The sequence below is a fragment of the Lampetra fluviatilis genome, chromosome 36 (genome assembly GCF_964198595.1).
Source record: "Lampetra fluviatilis chromosome 36, kcLamFluv1.1, whole genome shotgun sequence".
Classification (NCBI taxonomy): domain Eukaryota; kingdom Metazoa; phylum Chordata; class Hyperoartia; order Petromyzontiformes; family Petromyzontidae; genus Lampetra; species Lampetra fluviatilis.
This window is the reverse complement of record NC_136310.1, coordinates 10,262,251-10,279,999: the sequence shown is the minus strand read 5'-3', so window position 1 is coordinate 10,279,999 and position 17,749 is coordinate 10,262,251. Positions and strand designations below refer to the sequence as shown.

At 61.1% G+C, this 17,749-nt stretch overlaps 1 protein-coding gene across 6 annotated transcripts in view; it reads left to right on the top strand.

Annotated features, from left to right (window-relative positions):
• Positions 1-17,749, top strand: part of HSPG2 (heparan sulfate proteoglycan 2) — a 196,729-nt gene that overhangs the window by 90,870 nt on the left and 88,110 nt on the right. For all 6 annotated transcript variants that reach the window (XM_078873345.1, XM_078873343.1, XM_078873342.1 and 3 more), the window contains exons 8-23: positions 189-317; positions 1,796-2,134; positions 3,015-3,134; positions 4,103-4,234; positions 4,614-4,758; positions 6,310-6,461; positions 9,072-9,224; positions 10,283-10,446; positions 11,015-11,197; positions 12,222-12,421; positions 13,774-13,921; positions 14,415-14,542; positions 14,868-14,954; positions 15,383-15,435; positions 15,992-16,062; positions 17,138-17,278. In XM_078873345.1, coding sequence (XP_078729471.1) covers positions 189-317; positions 1,796-2,134; positions 3,015-3,134; positions 4,103-4,234; positions 4,614-4,758; positions 6,310-6,461; positions 9,072-9,224; positions 10,283-10,446; positions 11,015-11,197; positions 12,222-12,421; positions 13,774-13,921; positions 14,415-14,542; positions 14,868-14,954; positions 15,383-15,435; positions 15,992-16,062; positions 17,138-17,278 — 2,345 coding nt within the window. The remainder of the gene's footprint in view (positions 1-188; positions 318-1,795; positions 2,135-3,014; positions 3,135-4,102; positions 4,235-4,613; positions 4,759-6,309; positions 6,462-9,071; positions 9,225-10,282; positions 10,447-11,014; positions 11,198-12,221; positions 12,422-13,773; positions 13,922-14,414; positions 14,543-14,867; positions 14,955-15,382; positions 15,436-15,991; positions 16,063-17,137; positions 17,279-17,749) is intronic.

The following is a 17,749-nucleotide window of genomic DNA, read 5'->3' as shown; positions in this document are numbered from 1 at the left end:
TCTTTGTATGTACACGTATTAATAAAGTACACGCGTGTGCCTGTGTGTACGTGCGTGTGTACGTGCGTACATGTGTGTGTGCGTACGTGTGTGCACTTGTGCGCGTGTTCGTTTTGTGTGTGTACGCGTGTGTGCGTGTGTGCGCGTGTGTACGTGCATCTGCGTGTGTACGTGCGTGTGTGTTGCAGCCCCCACGGAGGCCCCGCGTGCGTGTGGGCCGGAGGAGTTTGCGTGCGGCTCAGGTGAGTGCATCCCCCTGGACTACGCGTGCGACCGCCGCATGGACTGCGAGGACGACTCGGACGAGAGCAACTGCGGTGCGTAGTCACTCACTCGCCTGCCCACGTGTCTCCCTGTGTATCTGTGTGCCCACGTGTCTCCCTGTGTGTCTGTGTGCCCACGTGTCTCCCTGTGTGTCTGTGTGCCCACGTGTCTCCCTGTGTGTCTGTGTGCCCCTATCTGTCCCAGTGTGCCCACGTCTGTCCCTGTGTATCCCTGTGTCTGCGTGTGTGTGTCTTTCTTTTTTCTGTGTGTTGTTGTGTGGATGTCTGTGTCTGCGTTTGTGTGTGTCTTTGTTTTGCCTGTGTGTTGTTCTGTGTATCTCTGTGTCTGCGTGTGTGTGTCTTGGTTTTGTCTGTGTGTTGTTGTGTGGATCTCTGTGTCTCTGTGCAAGGTACATCCACGCTGTGGATGTACCTTGTGCGTGACCCCGTGTCTAACCGAGACCACGTGTCTCGCTGTCTCTTACTCTGCCTGCCACCGTCCCGGACGCAGCGCCACGGTAAGAGTCCCGATCACCGCCACGCGGACACTCACAGCGCACCGCACGGAGCAGCGCGCTTCCTGGAGTCTCCGGGAAGGAGGGGTGGGCAGGGGGGTGAATGATGGCGCCCCCCTCGCCCCCCAATAATCAATATTTATTGATTGATATTTACTGGAGAAAATAAATACACTGATTGTATGAATGTCGGGCCCTGTTTGATGATAAGTTTGACATTTCAGGACAGTCACCACCCCCCCCATCGCTCCCCTTTCCTCCCCCCCCCCCACCCCCAAAATCTCACGTCGTGATAAATATATTCCGGGCTGTGCAGAGCGGCCCAGATCGTGCCTCAGGGTGCCGCGGTGGCGAGATGTTAACTACCTCGCCTGGTATACAGGAGGTCGTGGTTAGATCCCGACCCTGGAGTTTGCACGTTCGCATGGACCTAACTCCGGGTCTACCGTTTTTTCGCTACACGTTTAGAATCATCATGAGTTTAGAATAGTTGCCTACTATAAATGTCCACATGATGATGATGAGCCACTTCGTTGAGCTACGATTTGTGGCCAGGTCGCTTCTGACAAAGAGCTGCACAGCTCAGTTGGGCCTTACCCAGTAAAGAAACGAATAGTTCCGTAGTTTTAGTTACGCTCCCGCCAACCCGACGGCTCGCTCCAGATTCCCGAACCTCTCTCGGCACCCGCTCACGAGTCGATCCGACATTCTGGCGAGCCGGCTGATGGTGCGTCAAGTCCAGAGTTTTGTTTGCGAAGCACCGACGCTGCACCCGGCAGGAGGCCGTCCATCTCTATTAGTTTGACGTGGCGGAGTGGAGGGACACGCGTGTGGCAAGGAGGCGAACCGTCCGCTTCGCGAACTCATCGCGCTCCCATCGAGCCATTGCGGATTCCGCCGAGTCGTGCGGATTCCGCGCGAGCCCCTTTCCGCATCTTGCCGAGCCGTCGTCCAGACCACCCCCCCCCCGCCGAGTCGTTCATGGCCGCCGTCTCCCCCCCCCCCCCCCCACCACAGTCATCACGGCGGAGCCCACCCCACCTCCCGCCGTCGTGCTGCCCCCGGCTGTTGTACCCGGCCGTCCCGAGCGCCCTCCTAGCCGGCCCGTCGTCACGCCCCCTCCGCCTCCGCCGCCGTCGCCGCAGTCATCGCCGACGCCGCCACCGCCGCCGCCGCTGACGCCTCCGCCGCCGCGCCCCCAGGTCCCCCACACTGCAGCACCCGTGCCGCCCCACCCGGCCGCTCGCCCGTGCCGCGTCGAGGAGGCGGTTTGCGGCAACGGGCAGTGCGTTCCGCGGGACTACCTGTGCGACGGGGAGAAGGACTGCACCGACGGGAGCGACGAGATGGCCTGCGGTGAGGGCGACGGCCAAATGTCCCCCCCCTCCCCTGCCCGTCGTGCGGCCTGCGCGAGGCTGTTGGGGCAAGGTTAGCGAGTGGCACCTTCGAAGGCCGGCGCGGCGCGCCAACGAGGCGGTGGTGCGGCCGAAAAAAAATCTCCGCCACGGCCGCCGCCGCCTCCCCAGTTCTGATGTTTACACAACGCCGCACGTCGGTACGCAGTTAAGGCCAAGTCGACCTAGGGGAGGCCCAGGACCGGTTCAGATGTTCGGCACCGGCAGTGGCCGTGAGCGTGATTGGAACTCGGTAGGCTGTACGCTAATAACTGCAGTTTCCACTCCCCTTAACACATGGACAGACAAAGATTCCCCATGTAGTCTTCACAGACTGTTGGGGACAAGTGCTGTTAGCGAGCACCTATGAAGGCCGGAACGGCACACGATGGGGTAGGTGGCCAGTACCACGCCCGACTGCCTTTGTTTTCCCAGTGTCGATGTTTACTACACACTGCACCAGGTACTCATTTGAGGCTGAGTCGACCTAGGTGAGGCCCAGGACCAGTTTAGATAAACGTCACCGGTAATGGCCATGAGCGGGAATAAAACTCGGGTTGCCGGGTTCATAGCGCAGCGTAGCGCTAACCGCTACACAAACGCTAACACACAGACACACACACACAGACACACACATACAGACACACACATACAGACACACACATACAGACACATACGTACAGACACACACGTACAGACACACACACATACAGACACACATACAGACACACACACAGACACACACATACAGACACACACACACACAGACACACACACACACACGTGTGGCCAGACGCTCTCGCGTTGCATACGTGCTCACAAGCCGCGTGCGTTGCCCTCAGCCACCGCCTCCCCGTGCGAACCCAACGAGTTCCGGTGCCGGAACGGACGCTGCGCGCTCAAGCTGTGGCGCTGCGACGGAGACAACGACTGTGGGGACAACTCGGACGAGGACGTCTGCCGTGAGGATCGCACGGGGACACGCCGGGGACACGAGGGGGAGACCCAGGGACACGCGCGGGACACGCCGGGGACACGAGGGGGAGACGCAGGGACACGCGGGGGACATGCGGGGACACGCGGGGGACATGCCGGGGACACGCAGGGGGAGACGCAGGGACACGCGGGGGATACGCGGGGGGAGACGCAGGGACACGCAGGGGGAGACGCAGGGGGAGACGCAGGGACACGCGGGGGACACACAGGGGGAGACGCAGGGACACGCAGGGGGAGACGCAGGGACACGCGGGGGACACGCAGGGGGAGACGCAGGGACACGCAGGGGGAGACGCAGGGACACGCCGGGGACACGCCGGGGACACGCAGGGGGAGACGCAGGGACACGCGGGGGACACGCGGGGGACACGCGGGGGGAGACGCAGGGACACGCAGGGGGAGACGCAGGGACACGCGGGGGACACACAGGGGGAGACGCAGGGACACGCAGGGGGAGACGCAGGGACACGCGGGGGACACGCAGGGGGAGACGCAGGGACACGCAGGGGGAGACGCAGGGACACGCCGGGGACACGCCGGGGACACGCAGGGGGAGACGCAGGGACACGCGGGGGACACGCGGGGGACACGCGGGGGGAGACGCAGGGACACGCAGGGGGAGACGCAGGGACACGCGGGGGACACGCAGGGGGAGACGCAGGGACACGCAGGGGGAGACGCAGGGACACGCCGGGGACACGCAGGGGGAGACGCAGGGACACGCGGGGGACGCGAGGGGGAGACGCAGGGGGACACGCGGGGACACGCAGGGGGAGACGCAGGGACACGCTGTTACGGACACGCCGGGACTCACTGGACGCACGGGGAATGCACGAGGATGCGTGGGGAAACGCGAGGACGCACGGTCCGTTAAAGGCTACGTGGGGAACTTCTGTGCATGTGCGTGTGTGTGTGTGTTTGCGTGTGTATGCAGCGACGCGGGGCCCGTACGACCGCTGTGCCCCGGAGCAGTTCTCGTGCGCGTCGCGCGACCAGTGCATCCCGGCGAGCTACCAGTGCGACGAGGAGCGCGACTGCCGCGACGGCTCCGACGAGAACGACTGCCGTGAGCGACGATGCACACTCGCGGACACGCGCACGCTTGCGCAAGCGCGCACACAAACGCGCACGTTCACTGGGACGTGAGACGCACGAGTCCACACAGACGCGCGCACACACACACACACGTTGAAACCCGCACATCGGTAAAATAGCCGATCTGTCCCAGCGGCCGCACCAACTGCGACCTGCGCAAAGCAAGGGGGCTTTGAGACGCACCCCGTAGCGAGCGTGCGGGAAGCGGTCGCGGGGCGGTTCGCACCCCGCGCCGCGTGGCCCCGCTGCGGGGAGACAAAAGGCGGGCGGGCGTGGCCGCCGCTCCCTCGCGACACTCGCCCCGACGGTCCGCCGAAGGCTACGCGGGGGATCTTTGTCTTCGCGCTCAGGTCCCCCGCAAGTGGTGATGCCGCCGGCGGACATGGTGATGGTGTCGCGGGGGGACTCGGTGACGCTCACCTGCGAGGCCGTAGGGGTGCCCACGCCACTCATCACCTGGAGGCTCAACTGGGGCCACGTGCCCGCCAGCAGCCGGTACGTGGCGGGGTGCGGTACGCAACGCGGGCGGGTACGGTCCGGCCTGGTACGCGTGGCCTGATACGCGCGACCGGGTACGTGTGGACGGCTAAGTACAGTTGGGTACGAACGACTCATCATACGGAGATGAGTTTCAAGACTCACATTTTTACAACAGGGACAATGTTGTTTGCAGCTTATCTCTGAGCATTGGGATGTTGTTTGGCCAATACGAGTTAGTTATTAATTTTTTATTTGTATTTTAACAGTTGAGGCCCACTGAGTTATGTAGCGCTTTTTCAGGAGCAACCTGGCCAAGAACAATAGCCCAACGAAGGTGGCCTATCGCGTGGAAATGTAGAGCAGCCAAATAAACGCGTGATGTTGATTCTAAAATATACAGCAGCAGGCGTCAGGGTCGGGATCAAACCTACGACCTCCTAGATTTGAAGCTTTCGTGACTGCAAGGATTCATATTCTCAGGTTTTTTCGGTAAAGTCACGTAGGTAAAAACATTAAAATTAATGAAAGTAAAATAAAACAAAACAAAAATAAAATTCACGACGTTTCGGAGGCAACACAAGTCTCTGTCATCAGGTGGGACCGTCACAGCCGAATTAGCTGCATCACTTCACTTGATGCAGCTAATTCTTGATGCAGCTACTTTCATTAATTTTAATGTTTTTACCTACGTGACTTTACCGAAAAAACCTGAGAATACTACGACCTCCTGTATACCAGGCGAGGTAGTTAACATCTCTTAGCCACCGTGATGCTGATGAGAGAGAAAGAGACACGCAGAATCCAAATATACAGCAGCAGGCATCAGGGTCGGGATCGAACCCACGACTTCCTGTATACCAGGCGAGGTAGATAACATCTCACCACCGCGGCGCCCCCCACACAGTCAGCCACACTTGATCGCACACAACAACGACCGCCGTTCGCCACTAGGAGGTGACGTTACCACGGTGATTGTACCAGGCCAGGTGCAACTTAAAGCCACGTGAAGTGTCAAAGGCTCACTGCCGGGAGGAGGTTTCGCACGCTCGCACTCCGCAGCAGAGAACAACCACACCACACAGGAAGGCGCCCGGGTCGGGATTAAAATCACGACTCCTCGCCGTGACGCACGGAGTATCGCCACCGTGCCACCGTCACCCTGCCGCCCGTGTCAACATGCGCGTGCGTTGCGTGCATGTGCGCGTGCGCGCTTGTGAACGTGCGTGTGTGTGCATGCGTGGCGGGTTTAACGGAACATTCATATTCACGCGATCTAACCCAAAACCACCTCTACTGTGTGGATGCGTGTGTTGCGTACGTGTTCGTGTGTGTGCACGTGTCTACATGTATGCGTGCGTGGGTGCGCGTGCGCGTCTGTACGTGTGTGGACGCGTGTGCGTGTGTACGCGCGTGTGCACGTGTACGCGCGTGTGCACGTGTACGTGTGTTCGTGCGTGTGCACGTGTGCGTGTGTTCGTGCGCGTGTGTGCGCGTACCCGTGTGCGTACACGTGTGGGCATGCGTGCGTACGTGCGTGCGTGCGCGTGCTTGCATGCGTGCGTGCAGGGTGTCGATGAGCTCGGAGAACGGGCAGGGCGTGCTGGTGCTGCGTGACGTCAAGGACTCGGACCAGGGCGCCTACACGTGCGAGGCCATCAACGCCAAGGGCATGATCTTCGGCATCCCCGACGCCGTGCTCGTCGTCAAGGGCGACACCGGTGCCTCCTCCTCGCTCCTCACACAACTCCTCCTCCCTCCTCCTCCTCACACCTCCTCCTCTTCATGCCTTCTTGCTCCTCCTCCTCCTTGTGTCGAGATGTGGGAGCCGTGTGTGTGTGTGTCGAGGTGTGGGAGCCGTGTGTGTGTGTCGAGGTGTGGGAGCCGTGTGTGTGTGTCGAGGTGTGGGAGCTGTGTGTGTGTGTCGAGGTGTGGGAGCTGTGTGTGTGTGTCAAGGTGTGGGAGCCGTGTATGTGTGTCGAGGTGTGGGAGCTGTGTGTGTGTGTCGAGGTGTGGGAGCTGTGTGTGTGTCGAGGTGTGAGAGCCGTGTGTGTGTGTCGAGGTGTGGGAGCCGTGTGTGTGTGTCGAGGTGTGGGAGCCGTGTGTGTGTGTCGAGGTGTGGGAGCCGTGTGTGTGTGTCGAGGTGTGGGAGCCGTGTGTGTGTGTCGAGGTGTGGGAGCTGTGTATGTGTCGAGGTGTGGGAGCCGTGTGTGTGTGTGTGTCGAGGTGTGGGAGCTGTGTGTTTGTCGAGGTGTGGGAGCCGTGTGTGTGTCGAGGTGTGGGAGCCGTGTGTGTGTGTCGAGGTGTGGGAGCCGTGTGTGTGTGTGTCGAGGTGTGGGAGCTGTGTGTGTGTCGAGGTGTGGGAGCCGTGTGTGTGTGTGTGTCGAGGTGTGGGAGCTGTGTGTTTGTCGAGGTGTGGGAGCCGTGTGTGTGTCGAGGTGTGGGAGCTGTGTGTGTGTGTCAAGGTGTGGGAGCCGTGTATGTGTGTCGAGGTGTGGGAGCTGTGTGTGTGTGTCGAGGTGTGGGAGCTGTGTGTGTGTCGAGGTGTGAGAGCCGTGTGTGTGTGTCGAGGTGTGGGAGCCGTGTGTGTGTGTCGAGGTGTGGGAGCCGTGTGTGTGTGTCGAGGTGTGGGAGCCGTGTGTGTGTGTCGAGGTGTGGGAGCTGTGTATGTGTCGAGGTGTGGGAGCCGTGTGTGTGTGTGTGTCGAGGTGTGGGAGCTGTGTGTTTGTCGAGGTGTGGGAGCCGTGTGTGTGTCGAGGTGTGGGAGCCGTGTGTGTGTGTCGAGGTGTGGGAGCCGTGTGTGTGTGTGTGTGTCGAGGTGTGGGAGCTGTGTGTGTGTCGAGGTGTGGGAGCCGTGTGTGTGTGTGTATCGAGGTGTGGGAGCTGTGTGTTTGTCGAGGTGTGGGAGCCGTGTGTGTGTCGAGGTGTGGGAGCCGTGTGTGTGTGTCGAGGTGTGGGAGCCGTGTGTGTGTGTCGAGGTGTGGGAGCCGTGTGTGTGTGTCGAGGTGTGGGAGCCGTGTGTGTGTGTCGAGGTGTGGGAGCTGTGTGTGTGTGTCGAGGTGTGGGAGCTGTGTGTGTGTGTCAAGGTGTGGGAGCCGTGTATGTGTGTCGAGGTGTGGGAGCTGTGTGTGTGTGTCGAGGTGTGGGAGCTGTGTGTGTGTCGAGGTGTGAGAGCCGTGTGTGTGTGTCGAGGTGTGGGAGCCGTGTGTGTGTGTCGAGGTGTGGGAGCCGTGTGTGTGTGTCGAGGTGTGGGAGCCGTGTGTGTGTGTCGAGGTGTGGGAGCTGTGTATGTGTCGAGGTGTGGGAGCCGTGTGTGTGTGTGTGTCGAGGTGTGGGAGCTGTGTGTTTGTCGAGGTGTGGGAGCCGTGTGTGTGTCGAGGTGTGGGAGCCGTGTGTGTGTGTCGAGGTGTGGGAGCCGTGTGTGTGTGTGTCGAGGTGTGGGAGCTGTGTGTGTGTCGAGGTGTGGGAGCCGTGTGTGTGTGTGTGTCGAGGTGTGGGAGCTGTGTGTTTGTCGAGGTGTGGGAGCCGTGTGTGTGTCGAGGTGTGGGAGCCGTGTGTGTGTGTCGAGGTGTGGGAGCCGTGTGTGTGTGTCGAGGTGTGGGAGCCGTGTGTGTGTGTCGAGGTGTGGGAGCTGTGTGTGTGTGTCAAGGTGTGGGAGCTGTGTGTGTGTCGAGGTGTGGGAGCCGTGTGTGTGTGTCAAGGTGTGGGAGCCGTGTGTGTGTGTCAAGGTGTGGGAGCCGTGTGTGTGTGTCGAGGTGTGGGAGCCGTGTGTGTGTGTCAAGGTGTGGGAGCCGTGTGTGTGTGTCGAGGTGTGGGAGCTGTGTGTGTGTGTCGAGGTGTGGGAGCCGTGTGTGTGTGTCGAGGTGTGGGAGCCGTGTGTGTGTGTCGAGGTGTGGGAGCTGTGTGTTTGTCGAGGTGTGGGAGCCGTGTGTGTGTCGAGATGTGGGAGCCGTGTGTGTGTGTCGAGGTGTGGGAGCCGTGTGTGTGTGTCGAGGTGTGGGAGCCGTGTGTGTGTGTCGAGGTGTGGGAGCCGTGTGTGTGTGTCAAGGTGTGGGAGCTGTGTGTGTGTGTCAAGGTGTGGGAGCCGTGTGTGTGTGTGTCAAGGTGTGGGAGCTGTGTGTGTGTGTCGAGGTGTGGGAGCTGTGTGTGTGTGTCAAGGTGTGGGAGCTGTGTGTGTGTCGAGGTGTGGGAGCCGTGTGTGTGTGTGTCAAGGTGTGGGAGCCGTGTGTGTGTGTCGAGGTGTGGGAGCTGTGTGTGTGTGTCAAGGTGTGGGAGCTGTGTGTGTGTCGAGGTGTGGGAGCCGTGTGTGTGTGTGTGTCCGCGCGCCCCAGGCCCGTGCGGGGAGGGCCAGTACAACTCGGTGGCGAGGGAGCGCGCCGAGTGCCTCCGCTGCTTCTGCTTCGGCGTCACCAACGCCTGCGAGAGCACGCGGCGCCACCGCTCGCAGATCACGCTGCGCTTCACCGAGCCCGACGACCAGAAGGGTGAGAGCGCCGCGTGCGTGCGCGCCGTGCCACCGCCGCGGGCGCATACTGCCCACGAAGCTTGGCGGTGTTTGTCTTTGTTTTCGGTCAGTGAGTGGGTGAGTGGGTGAGTGAGTAGGTGAGTGAGTGAGTGGGTGAAGTGGGTGGGTGAGTGAGTGGGTGAGTGAGTGGGTGAGTGAGTAGGTGAGTGAGTGGGTGAGTGAGTGAGTGGGTGAAGTGGGTGGGTGAGTGAGTGAGTGGGTGAGTGGGTGAGTGAGTGAGTGAGTGGGTGAGTGAGTGGGTGAGTGAGTAGGTGAGTGAGTGGGTGAAGTGGGTGGGTGAGTGAGTGAGTTGGTGAGTGAGTGGGTGAAGTTGGTGGGTGAGGGGAGTGAGTGGGTGAGTGAGTGAGTGAGTTGGTGAGTGAGTGGGTGAAGTTGGTGGGTGAGGGGAGTGAGTGGGTGAGTGAGTAGGTGAGTGAGTGAGTGGGTGAAGTGGGTGGGTGAGTGAGTTTGTGAGTTGGTGAGGGGAGTGAGTGGATGAGTGAGTGTGTCATTGGGTTATGGGGAGCGGTGGTGTAGCGGTTATTACGCCGCGCTACGAATCCGGCGACCTAAGTTTGATTCCCACTCACGGCCACCACCAGTAGCGAATATCAGAACCGGTCCTGGGCCTCCCCTAGATCGACTCAGCCTCAAATGAGCACCTGGTGTGGTGTGTAAACATCACCACTAGGGAGACAAAGGCGGTCGGGCGTGGTTTTGGCCACCCACCCCTCCGTGTGCCATGCCAGCCTTCATAGGTGCTCGCAAATAGCACTTGCCCCAACAGTCTGTTCAGGCTATAGGGGGGATCTTTGTCTTTTTGACTGGGTGAGTGAGTAGGTGAGTCAGTAAGTGGGTGAGTGAGAGGGTGGTTGAGCGAGCGAGCGAGTGGGTTCACGACTTGCCGACGAGCGCTGCATCCGCCGGCCATCTCGGTCAGTCGACCCATAATGCCTGGGGTCTGTCTTAAAGTGCACCTAACCTGGCACAAGCTAACACGGGGGCATCCGTTGTTGTCGTCGTCGCGCGCCGACGCAGGGGTGAACGTGACGATGCGGAGCTCCATGTCCCAGCCGCTGCTCGCCGCCACGCAGATCATGGTGGACGGAGAGAGCGGCTACTTCCAGCTCGTCGACCTCTCTCGCCACTTCCGCACCGTCGAGTCCTTCTGGGAGCTGCCCGGCCAGTTCCTGGGCAACAAGGTGACCGTCGGAGGGCGACCCACAAGGCCACTCTCCCCCCCCCCGCCCTCGCCCCGCCCCTCCGCCCTCGCCCCGCCCCCACCCTCGCCCCGCCCCCGCCAATGCCCCGCCCATGCGCGTGGGTATGTGTGTGGACTGGGCGTGGTGCTGGCCACCCACCCCATCGTGTGCCGTGCCGGCCTTTATAGGTGCTGCTCGCAAACAGCACTTGCCCCAACAGTCTGTTACAGGCTATACGGGGATCTTTGTTTGTTTGTTTGTTCGGTGGGGAGCTGTAGTGTAGTGGTTAGCGCTACGCTGCTCTAAGAACCCAGCGACCTGAGTTCGATTCCTGCTCACGGCCACCAACACCAGTGACGATTATCCGAACCGTTCCTGGGCCTCGCCTGGGTCGACTTGGCCGCAAATGAGTACCTGGTGCGGTGTGTAAACATCGCCGCCGGAGAGACAAAGGCGGCCCGGAGTGGTGCTGGCCGCCCACCCCCTCGTGTGCCGCGCCGGTCCTCATAGGCTGCTCGCAGTCTGTTGAAGTCTATACGGTGGATTTTTGTCTCTCGTGCGCATGCAGATTGGCTCGTACGGCGGCTCCCTGCGATTCAAGATCCGCTACAGCGTGGGGCGCGTGAACCAGCTGAGCGTGCCGTCGCGGCCCGACGTGCTTCTCAAGGGGGGCGGCCGCACGCTCGCGTACCGCCCCCGCAGCGCCACACAGACCGGGGCCCACAACGACCTCTCCATCCTCTTCATCGAGGTGCCCCTCGGCCCCCGCGCGATTACGGCAATGATGACGACGTGGGGGGGGGGGGCAGGTGGCGGTGGTTTCAGCTGATTGTAAATCCCGATTGAGTTGTGGTTTGTGGTAAATTTTCGAATTTGGACCCTGACGCCGGGGGGCAACTCTTGCGAATGGCGAAGCAGGCGGCGCTTCGTCGTCGTCGTTTTCATAGCGGTAGTAGTAGTTAGCATTGCGCACAGTACATGACCGCAGCATTAACCGGGGCGGCCGCCGCTGGATTCGAACCGTGAACCTCGGCAGCAGGGAGGCGCGGTGGTCACGCTCGCGCCTCGCAGCTAGGAGGGCCTGGGTTCCATTCCCGACTCGGGCGCCTTCCCGTGCGGGGTTTGTCTGCGTTGACGCGTGTCGGTGTCGATGTTTGTCGACGTGCTGCTCATTTCTCTTGACGCGTGATGATGTCTGCTCATGTTTGTCGACGTGCTGCTGATGTGTGTCTGCCTCTCGATGTCTCTCGATGTTTGTCAGTGTCTCATGTGTGTCGACACGCATCTCGATGTCGACGCGTGTCTCGGTGTCTCGTTTCGTATCTGCGTGTCGCGGTGTCTGGGTGTCTTGGTGTCTGGGTGTCTAGGTGTCTGCGTGTCGATGCGTCTGGGTATCTGCGTGTCTGGGTGTCTGCGTGTCGATGCGTCTGGGTATCTGCGTGTCTGGGTGTCTGCGTGTCGATGCGTCTGGGTGTCGATGCGTCTGGGTATCTGCGTGTCGATGCGTCTGGGTATCTGCGTGTCTGGGTGTCTGCGTGTCGATGCGTCTGGGTGTCGATGCGTCTGGGTATCTGCGTGTCGATGCGTCTGGGTATCTGCGTGTCTGGGTGTCTGCGTGTCGATGCGTCTGGGTGTCGATGCGTCTGGGTATCTGCGTGTCGATGCGTCTGGGTGTCTGCGTGTCTGGGTGTCTGCGTGTCGATGCGTCTGGGTATCTGCGTGTCTGGGTGTCTGCGCCGCGTGTCGACGTCTCTGGGTGGCGTGCGCTGGTGCAGGAGAACTGGCAGCACGAGAGTAGCGGTCGCGCCGTCACGCGGGAGGAGCTGCTCATGACGCTCGTGAACCTGGAGGGGATCCTCATCAAGACCGTGTACGACGACAAGATGGTGAGCGTGGGCCTGGCCGACATCGCCATGGACACGGCCATCACCACCACCACGAGCCTGGGCCCCGCATACGCCGTCGAGGAGTGCAGGTGGAGCATGCCAGACACTGCACGGACACCGCACGGACACCGCACGGACACAGCACGGACACAGCACGGACACAGCACGGACACAGCACGGACACAGCACGGACACAGCACGGACACCGCACGGACACAGCACGGACACAGCACGGACACAGCACGGACACAGCACGGACACAGCACGGACACCGCACGGACACAGCACGGACACAGCACGGACACTGCACGGACACAGCACGGACACCGCACGGACACAGCACGGACACAGCACGGACACAGCACGGACACAGCACGGACACCGCACGGACACAGCACGGACACAGCACGGACACAGCACGGACACAGCACGGACACAGCACGGACACCGCACGGACACAGCACGGACACAGCACGGACACAGCACGGACACAGCACGGACACAGCACGGACACCGCACGGACACAGCACGGACACAGCACGGACACCGCACGGACACCGCACGGACACAGCACGGACACAGCACGGACACAGCACGGACACAGCACGGACACAGCACGGACACAGCACGGACACAGCACGGACACAGCACGGATACAGCACGGACACAGCACGGACACAGCACGGACACAGCACGGACACAGCACGGACACCGCACGGACACAGCACGGACACAGCACGGACACAGCTGACACCATGGAAACCACAACTCGGCATTAAACGAGTACCTGGTGCTGTGTGTAAAGATCAGCAACTGGGGAGACAAAGGTGGCCGGGTGTCGTGCTGCCCACACCACCTCTCTGGCATAGTGCTCGCTCGCAGCACTTGTTGATTCATGTTACCCAGGACAGAGAGTGGACGGACTGCACACAGGGAGGCGAACACAGTCGGGGCGAGCGAACCCAGACGCGTTTGTTTGTTCACCCGGGAAAGCCTCGCCGAGTCTCAAGGCTCGCTCTCAGGAGAGTCCTTCCAGCTTTCCAGCCAGTAGTAGGCGGGGGGGGGGGCGCGTTGTTGCCCTCGTGTGACCCCGTACAGCCTTTACAGCCTGTTCAGGCTATACGGGAGATCATTGTCTTTGTGCATGTGTGTAAACGCGTGTACGTGTGTGTGTGTGTACGTGTGTGTGTGTACGTGTGTGTGTACGTGTGTACGTGTGTGTGTACGTGTACGTGTGTGTGTACGTGGTGTGTGTGTACGTAATGTGTGTGTGTACGTAATGTGTGTGTGTGTACGTGTACGTGTGTGTGTACGTGTGTGTGTACGTGTATGTGTGTGTGTACGTGTGTACACGTGTGTGTGTGTACGTGTGTGTGTGTGTGTACGTGTACGTGTGTGTGTACGTGTGTGTGTGTACGTGTGTGTGTACGTGTGTGTGCAGGTGCCCCCCGGGTTACACGGGCCTATCGTGCGAGCAGTGCGCTCCGGGATTTTCGCGGGTCCACTCCGGCCTTTACCTGGGAACCTGCGCCGGCTGCAGCTGCCACGGCCACGGGACTGCGTGTGACGAGCACACGGGCGAGTGTCTGGTGAGCGGCACCCGGCGACACGCTCGCTCGCACACACAGACACACACTCGTGCACACACACACATGCTTGCTTGTACACACACACACGCTCGCTCGTACACACACACGCTCGCTCGTACACACACACACACGCTCGCTCGTACACACACACACATGCTCACTCGTACACACACACGCTCGCTCGTACACACACACGCTCGCTCGTACACACACACACGCTCGTTCGTACCCATACAGGCAGGTTCAGTAGACTCCTGCGCAGACACAAGGTCGCTTATGCACCCGCTGACACGCATACACACAAACTATACGCTCCCCCGTAGAGCCCTTAACAGACTATTGGAGCAAGTGTTGGCGAGCACCTGTGAAGGCCGCCACAGAGCACGAAGGGGCCGTGAGGCCACAAGGTCACTCGCACACTCACACGCCTCCCCCGTGTCTCCCCCCCCCCCCCGTGCCCCCCTCCCCGTGCCCCCCCCGTGCCCCCCGGTAGAGCTGCCAGCACAACACGGAGGGGGCGCGCTGCGAGCGGTGCCGTGCGGGCTTCGTGGGGGACGCCACGCGCGGGACCCCCGCCGACTGCCAGCCGTGCCCCTGCCCCTTCACGGGGCCCCCCAACCAGTGCGCGCACGCACGCACGCACACGCATGCATGCACGTGTATTCGTGCGTGCGTCCACACGCACGCATGTGGACGCATGCGCGCATACACGCACATGAATGCGCACACACGCATACACGCATACACGCACGCACGTGTGCGCACACAAGCGTATACACAATGACTAGACACACACGCACTCAAATCTCACACGCACGCTCGCACACTCACGTGACAAAGATCCCCCGTGTGAAAGTATGTATGTTAAACTTCGTGGTGGAGCGTGGTGGAGCACGGTGGAGCGTGGATCGCCGTTGATGGTGGTGGGTCGTGTGGCCCCGTGCAGGTTCTCCCAGACGTGCTTCCTGGACAGCGACGGGCGCCCGACGTGCGACGCCTGCGCCCAGGGATACGTGGGGAGGCGCTGCGACCGGTGCGTGTCACTCGCTCACCCACACACGCAGACAAAGATCCCCTGTGTAGCCTCAAGCAGACTGTCAGGGCAAGGGCCGTTAGCGAGCACCTACGAAGGCCGCCACGGCAGACCTCTGAGGGGGCGGTGTGGCCCGGCGCTGCGCCCGACCGCCTTTGTCTTCCCAGTGCTGACGTTTACACGCCGCACCGGGTGCTCGCTGAATGCATTTTCGTTATAGGGGAGGCCCAGGACGGGTTTGTGATGATTGCCGCTGATGTCAGCCGATGCGGGAATCGAACAGAGATGGTCGGGTTATTGTAGGGACAGTGCGCTAACCATTGCGCCACCCCTCCATGCACGCACGGACGGAGATGTCTGGGGCGCTGTATGGGGCGATGACCCCAACGTGACCCCCCCCTCCCCTCCTCCCTCCCCCTCTCCTCTAGCTGCGCGCCCGGCTACGAGGGAAACCCGACGTCGCACGGCGGGACCTGCCAGAGTGAGTGACAGCACTGGGGACACGGGGGGCGGGGGTGTATGGGGGACCTGGGATATATAGGAATGCTGAGACGTGGGGATATGGGGACACGGGGGTGTATGGGGGGCCTGGGATATATGGGAATGCTGAGACGTGGGGATATGGGGACACGGGGGTGTATGGGGGACCTGGGATATATGGGAATGCTGGGACGTGGGGATACACCTCTAATTTTCTTTGGAACTGCTTTTTGTGTTTAGCTTGTTGTCCTTACCCCCGCACTTCCGATTAGCACGGTTGGCTATGTACTGTGCAAAAGAAGTTCAATCGACATATGAAGACACGGGGACATGGAGACGTGGGCACGTGGGGACGTGGTCACGTGGGGACGTAGGGACGTGGGGTCACGATGACGCTGACACAGGGTGCGGACGCCAGCCCTCTGACCTCCGTTATCCCCAACGGCTGACGTCAGCCTTCCCGCCGACCCCTGAGATCTCTCCTACCTCTTACCTCTGCGTTGCCCCTGCCCCCTCACCCCTGCCCTGACCTCTGACCCCTGCTATGTGCCTTCTAGGGGAGGAGGGTCATTGTGACCGCCGGGGCAGCCTCTCTCTGCAGCCCATCGGAGGGCAGTGTCTTTGCAAGGTGAGTCGGTGATGTCGTCCCTCGGTTCCGTCTCCGCATGGGCGGTGCCTTGATGATGACGACGACGATGATTCCAATGTTGACGATGACGAAGATGATGACAACGATGGCGCAACCGCAGCTCCGCGCGTCAGACAATCCGGGGGCTGAGCCTCGCTGGGCACTCAGCGAGCCTCTCTGCTTGGGACCTCTGAAGAGTTTCGCGGGCATCGCCAGAAGCGGTGGCGATCACACCCAGTGGATTTCTCTTCAGCATCTGTAGGAGTAACTCAGTGCCTTGCTAGAACTTGTAGGTAATCGCTCGGTCAGTGCGGCACGGGCTGACGATCACTCGGTGGGGTTTCTCTTCAGGAGCTAGAGGAGTGACTCAGCGCCATGCTAGAACTTGTGCATTTATACTTATCTCCTCCAATGCAGATTTGGCTGATGACGCATCCACAGGCCTAAAGCGGTGCCGACGGTGATGGAAATAAAACGAAACAATTGTTTTTATTTACCAGCTACAGCCCACTGAGCTATGTAGCTCTTTTTCAGAAGCGTCCTGGCCACAAATGATAGCTCAACGAAGTGGCCTATCATCATCATCACGTGGAAATGTATAGCAGCCAAAATCTTTTAAACGTGTGATGTTGATTCTAAATGTGGAGGGAAAAACTGGAGGACCCAGAGAACAATCCACACAGCCACATGGAGAGAGACACTGGAAACTCCAAATATACAGGTGTTAGGGTCGGGGTCGAACCCACGTCATCCCGCATACCAGGCAAGGTAGTTAACATCTCCTAGCCCCCGAGGGTGCGGACCGCAGGGGAGGGGGCGGCACCGGACGGAACGCCTTCAGGAGCCCGCCCTGAGCGCGCACGTTCAGGATCTGCTTGGCGGTGTCGGGTGGCGGAGGGTCTCGGCGACACAAATTTTGTGTTTATTGCAGCACCGTCCTCTTTCTACCGCCCCCTGCCTCCCTCCCTCCCCCATCCCCCATACCGCCCCCCGCCCCCCCACTGTCCCCCCTTCCTCCCGCCCCCGCCTCTCTCCCCCGTCCCCCTGTCTGTCCGTGTCCCCCCCGCCATCCCAGCCGCACGTGGTAGGGTCCCGCTGTGACGAGTGTGAGGCCGGAGCGTTCCATCTGAGCGACACGGGGCCCAACGGCTGCCTCAGCTGCTTCTGCATGGGCCTCACACGGCAATGCACCAGCTCCACCTGGAGCCGCGACGTGGTGAGGGCGGGGGGGGGGGGGCACCTTGTCGAGGTCGTGGTGGGGGTGGGGGGCGGAGGGGTGCTGCGCTGGGGGGGGGGGGGGCGACTTGCGGGGTGAGCGTGGGGGGGGGGGCGGTCAGCGCACCGTAGCTACCAACCCGGCGACCGGAGTTCGCTTCCCGCTCACGGCCACCGACACCGGTGGTGGTTGTCTGAACCGGTCCTAGGCTTCCCCTAGGTCGACTCAGCCTCAAATGAGTACCTGTGTGTGTGTTGAATTTCTTTCGCACCGTGCTAATCGGAGGTGCGGGAGTCGGACAACTAACTAAACACAAAAAGCAGTACCTGGTGCGGTGTCTACAAAGGCGGCCGGGCGTGGTGGTGGCCACCCACCCCCTCATGTGCCATGCTGGCCTTCATAGGTGCTTGCCAGCAGCATTTGCCCAAGCGGTTTCTTAACGCCATATGGGGGACCTATGTCTTTGTTGTC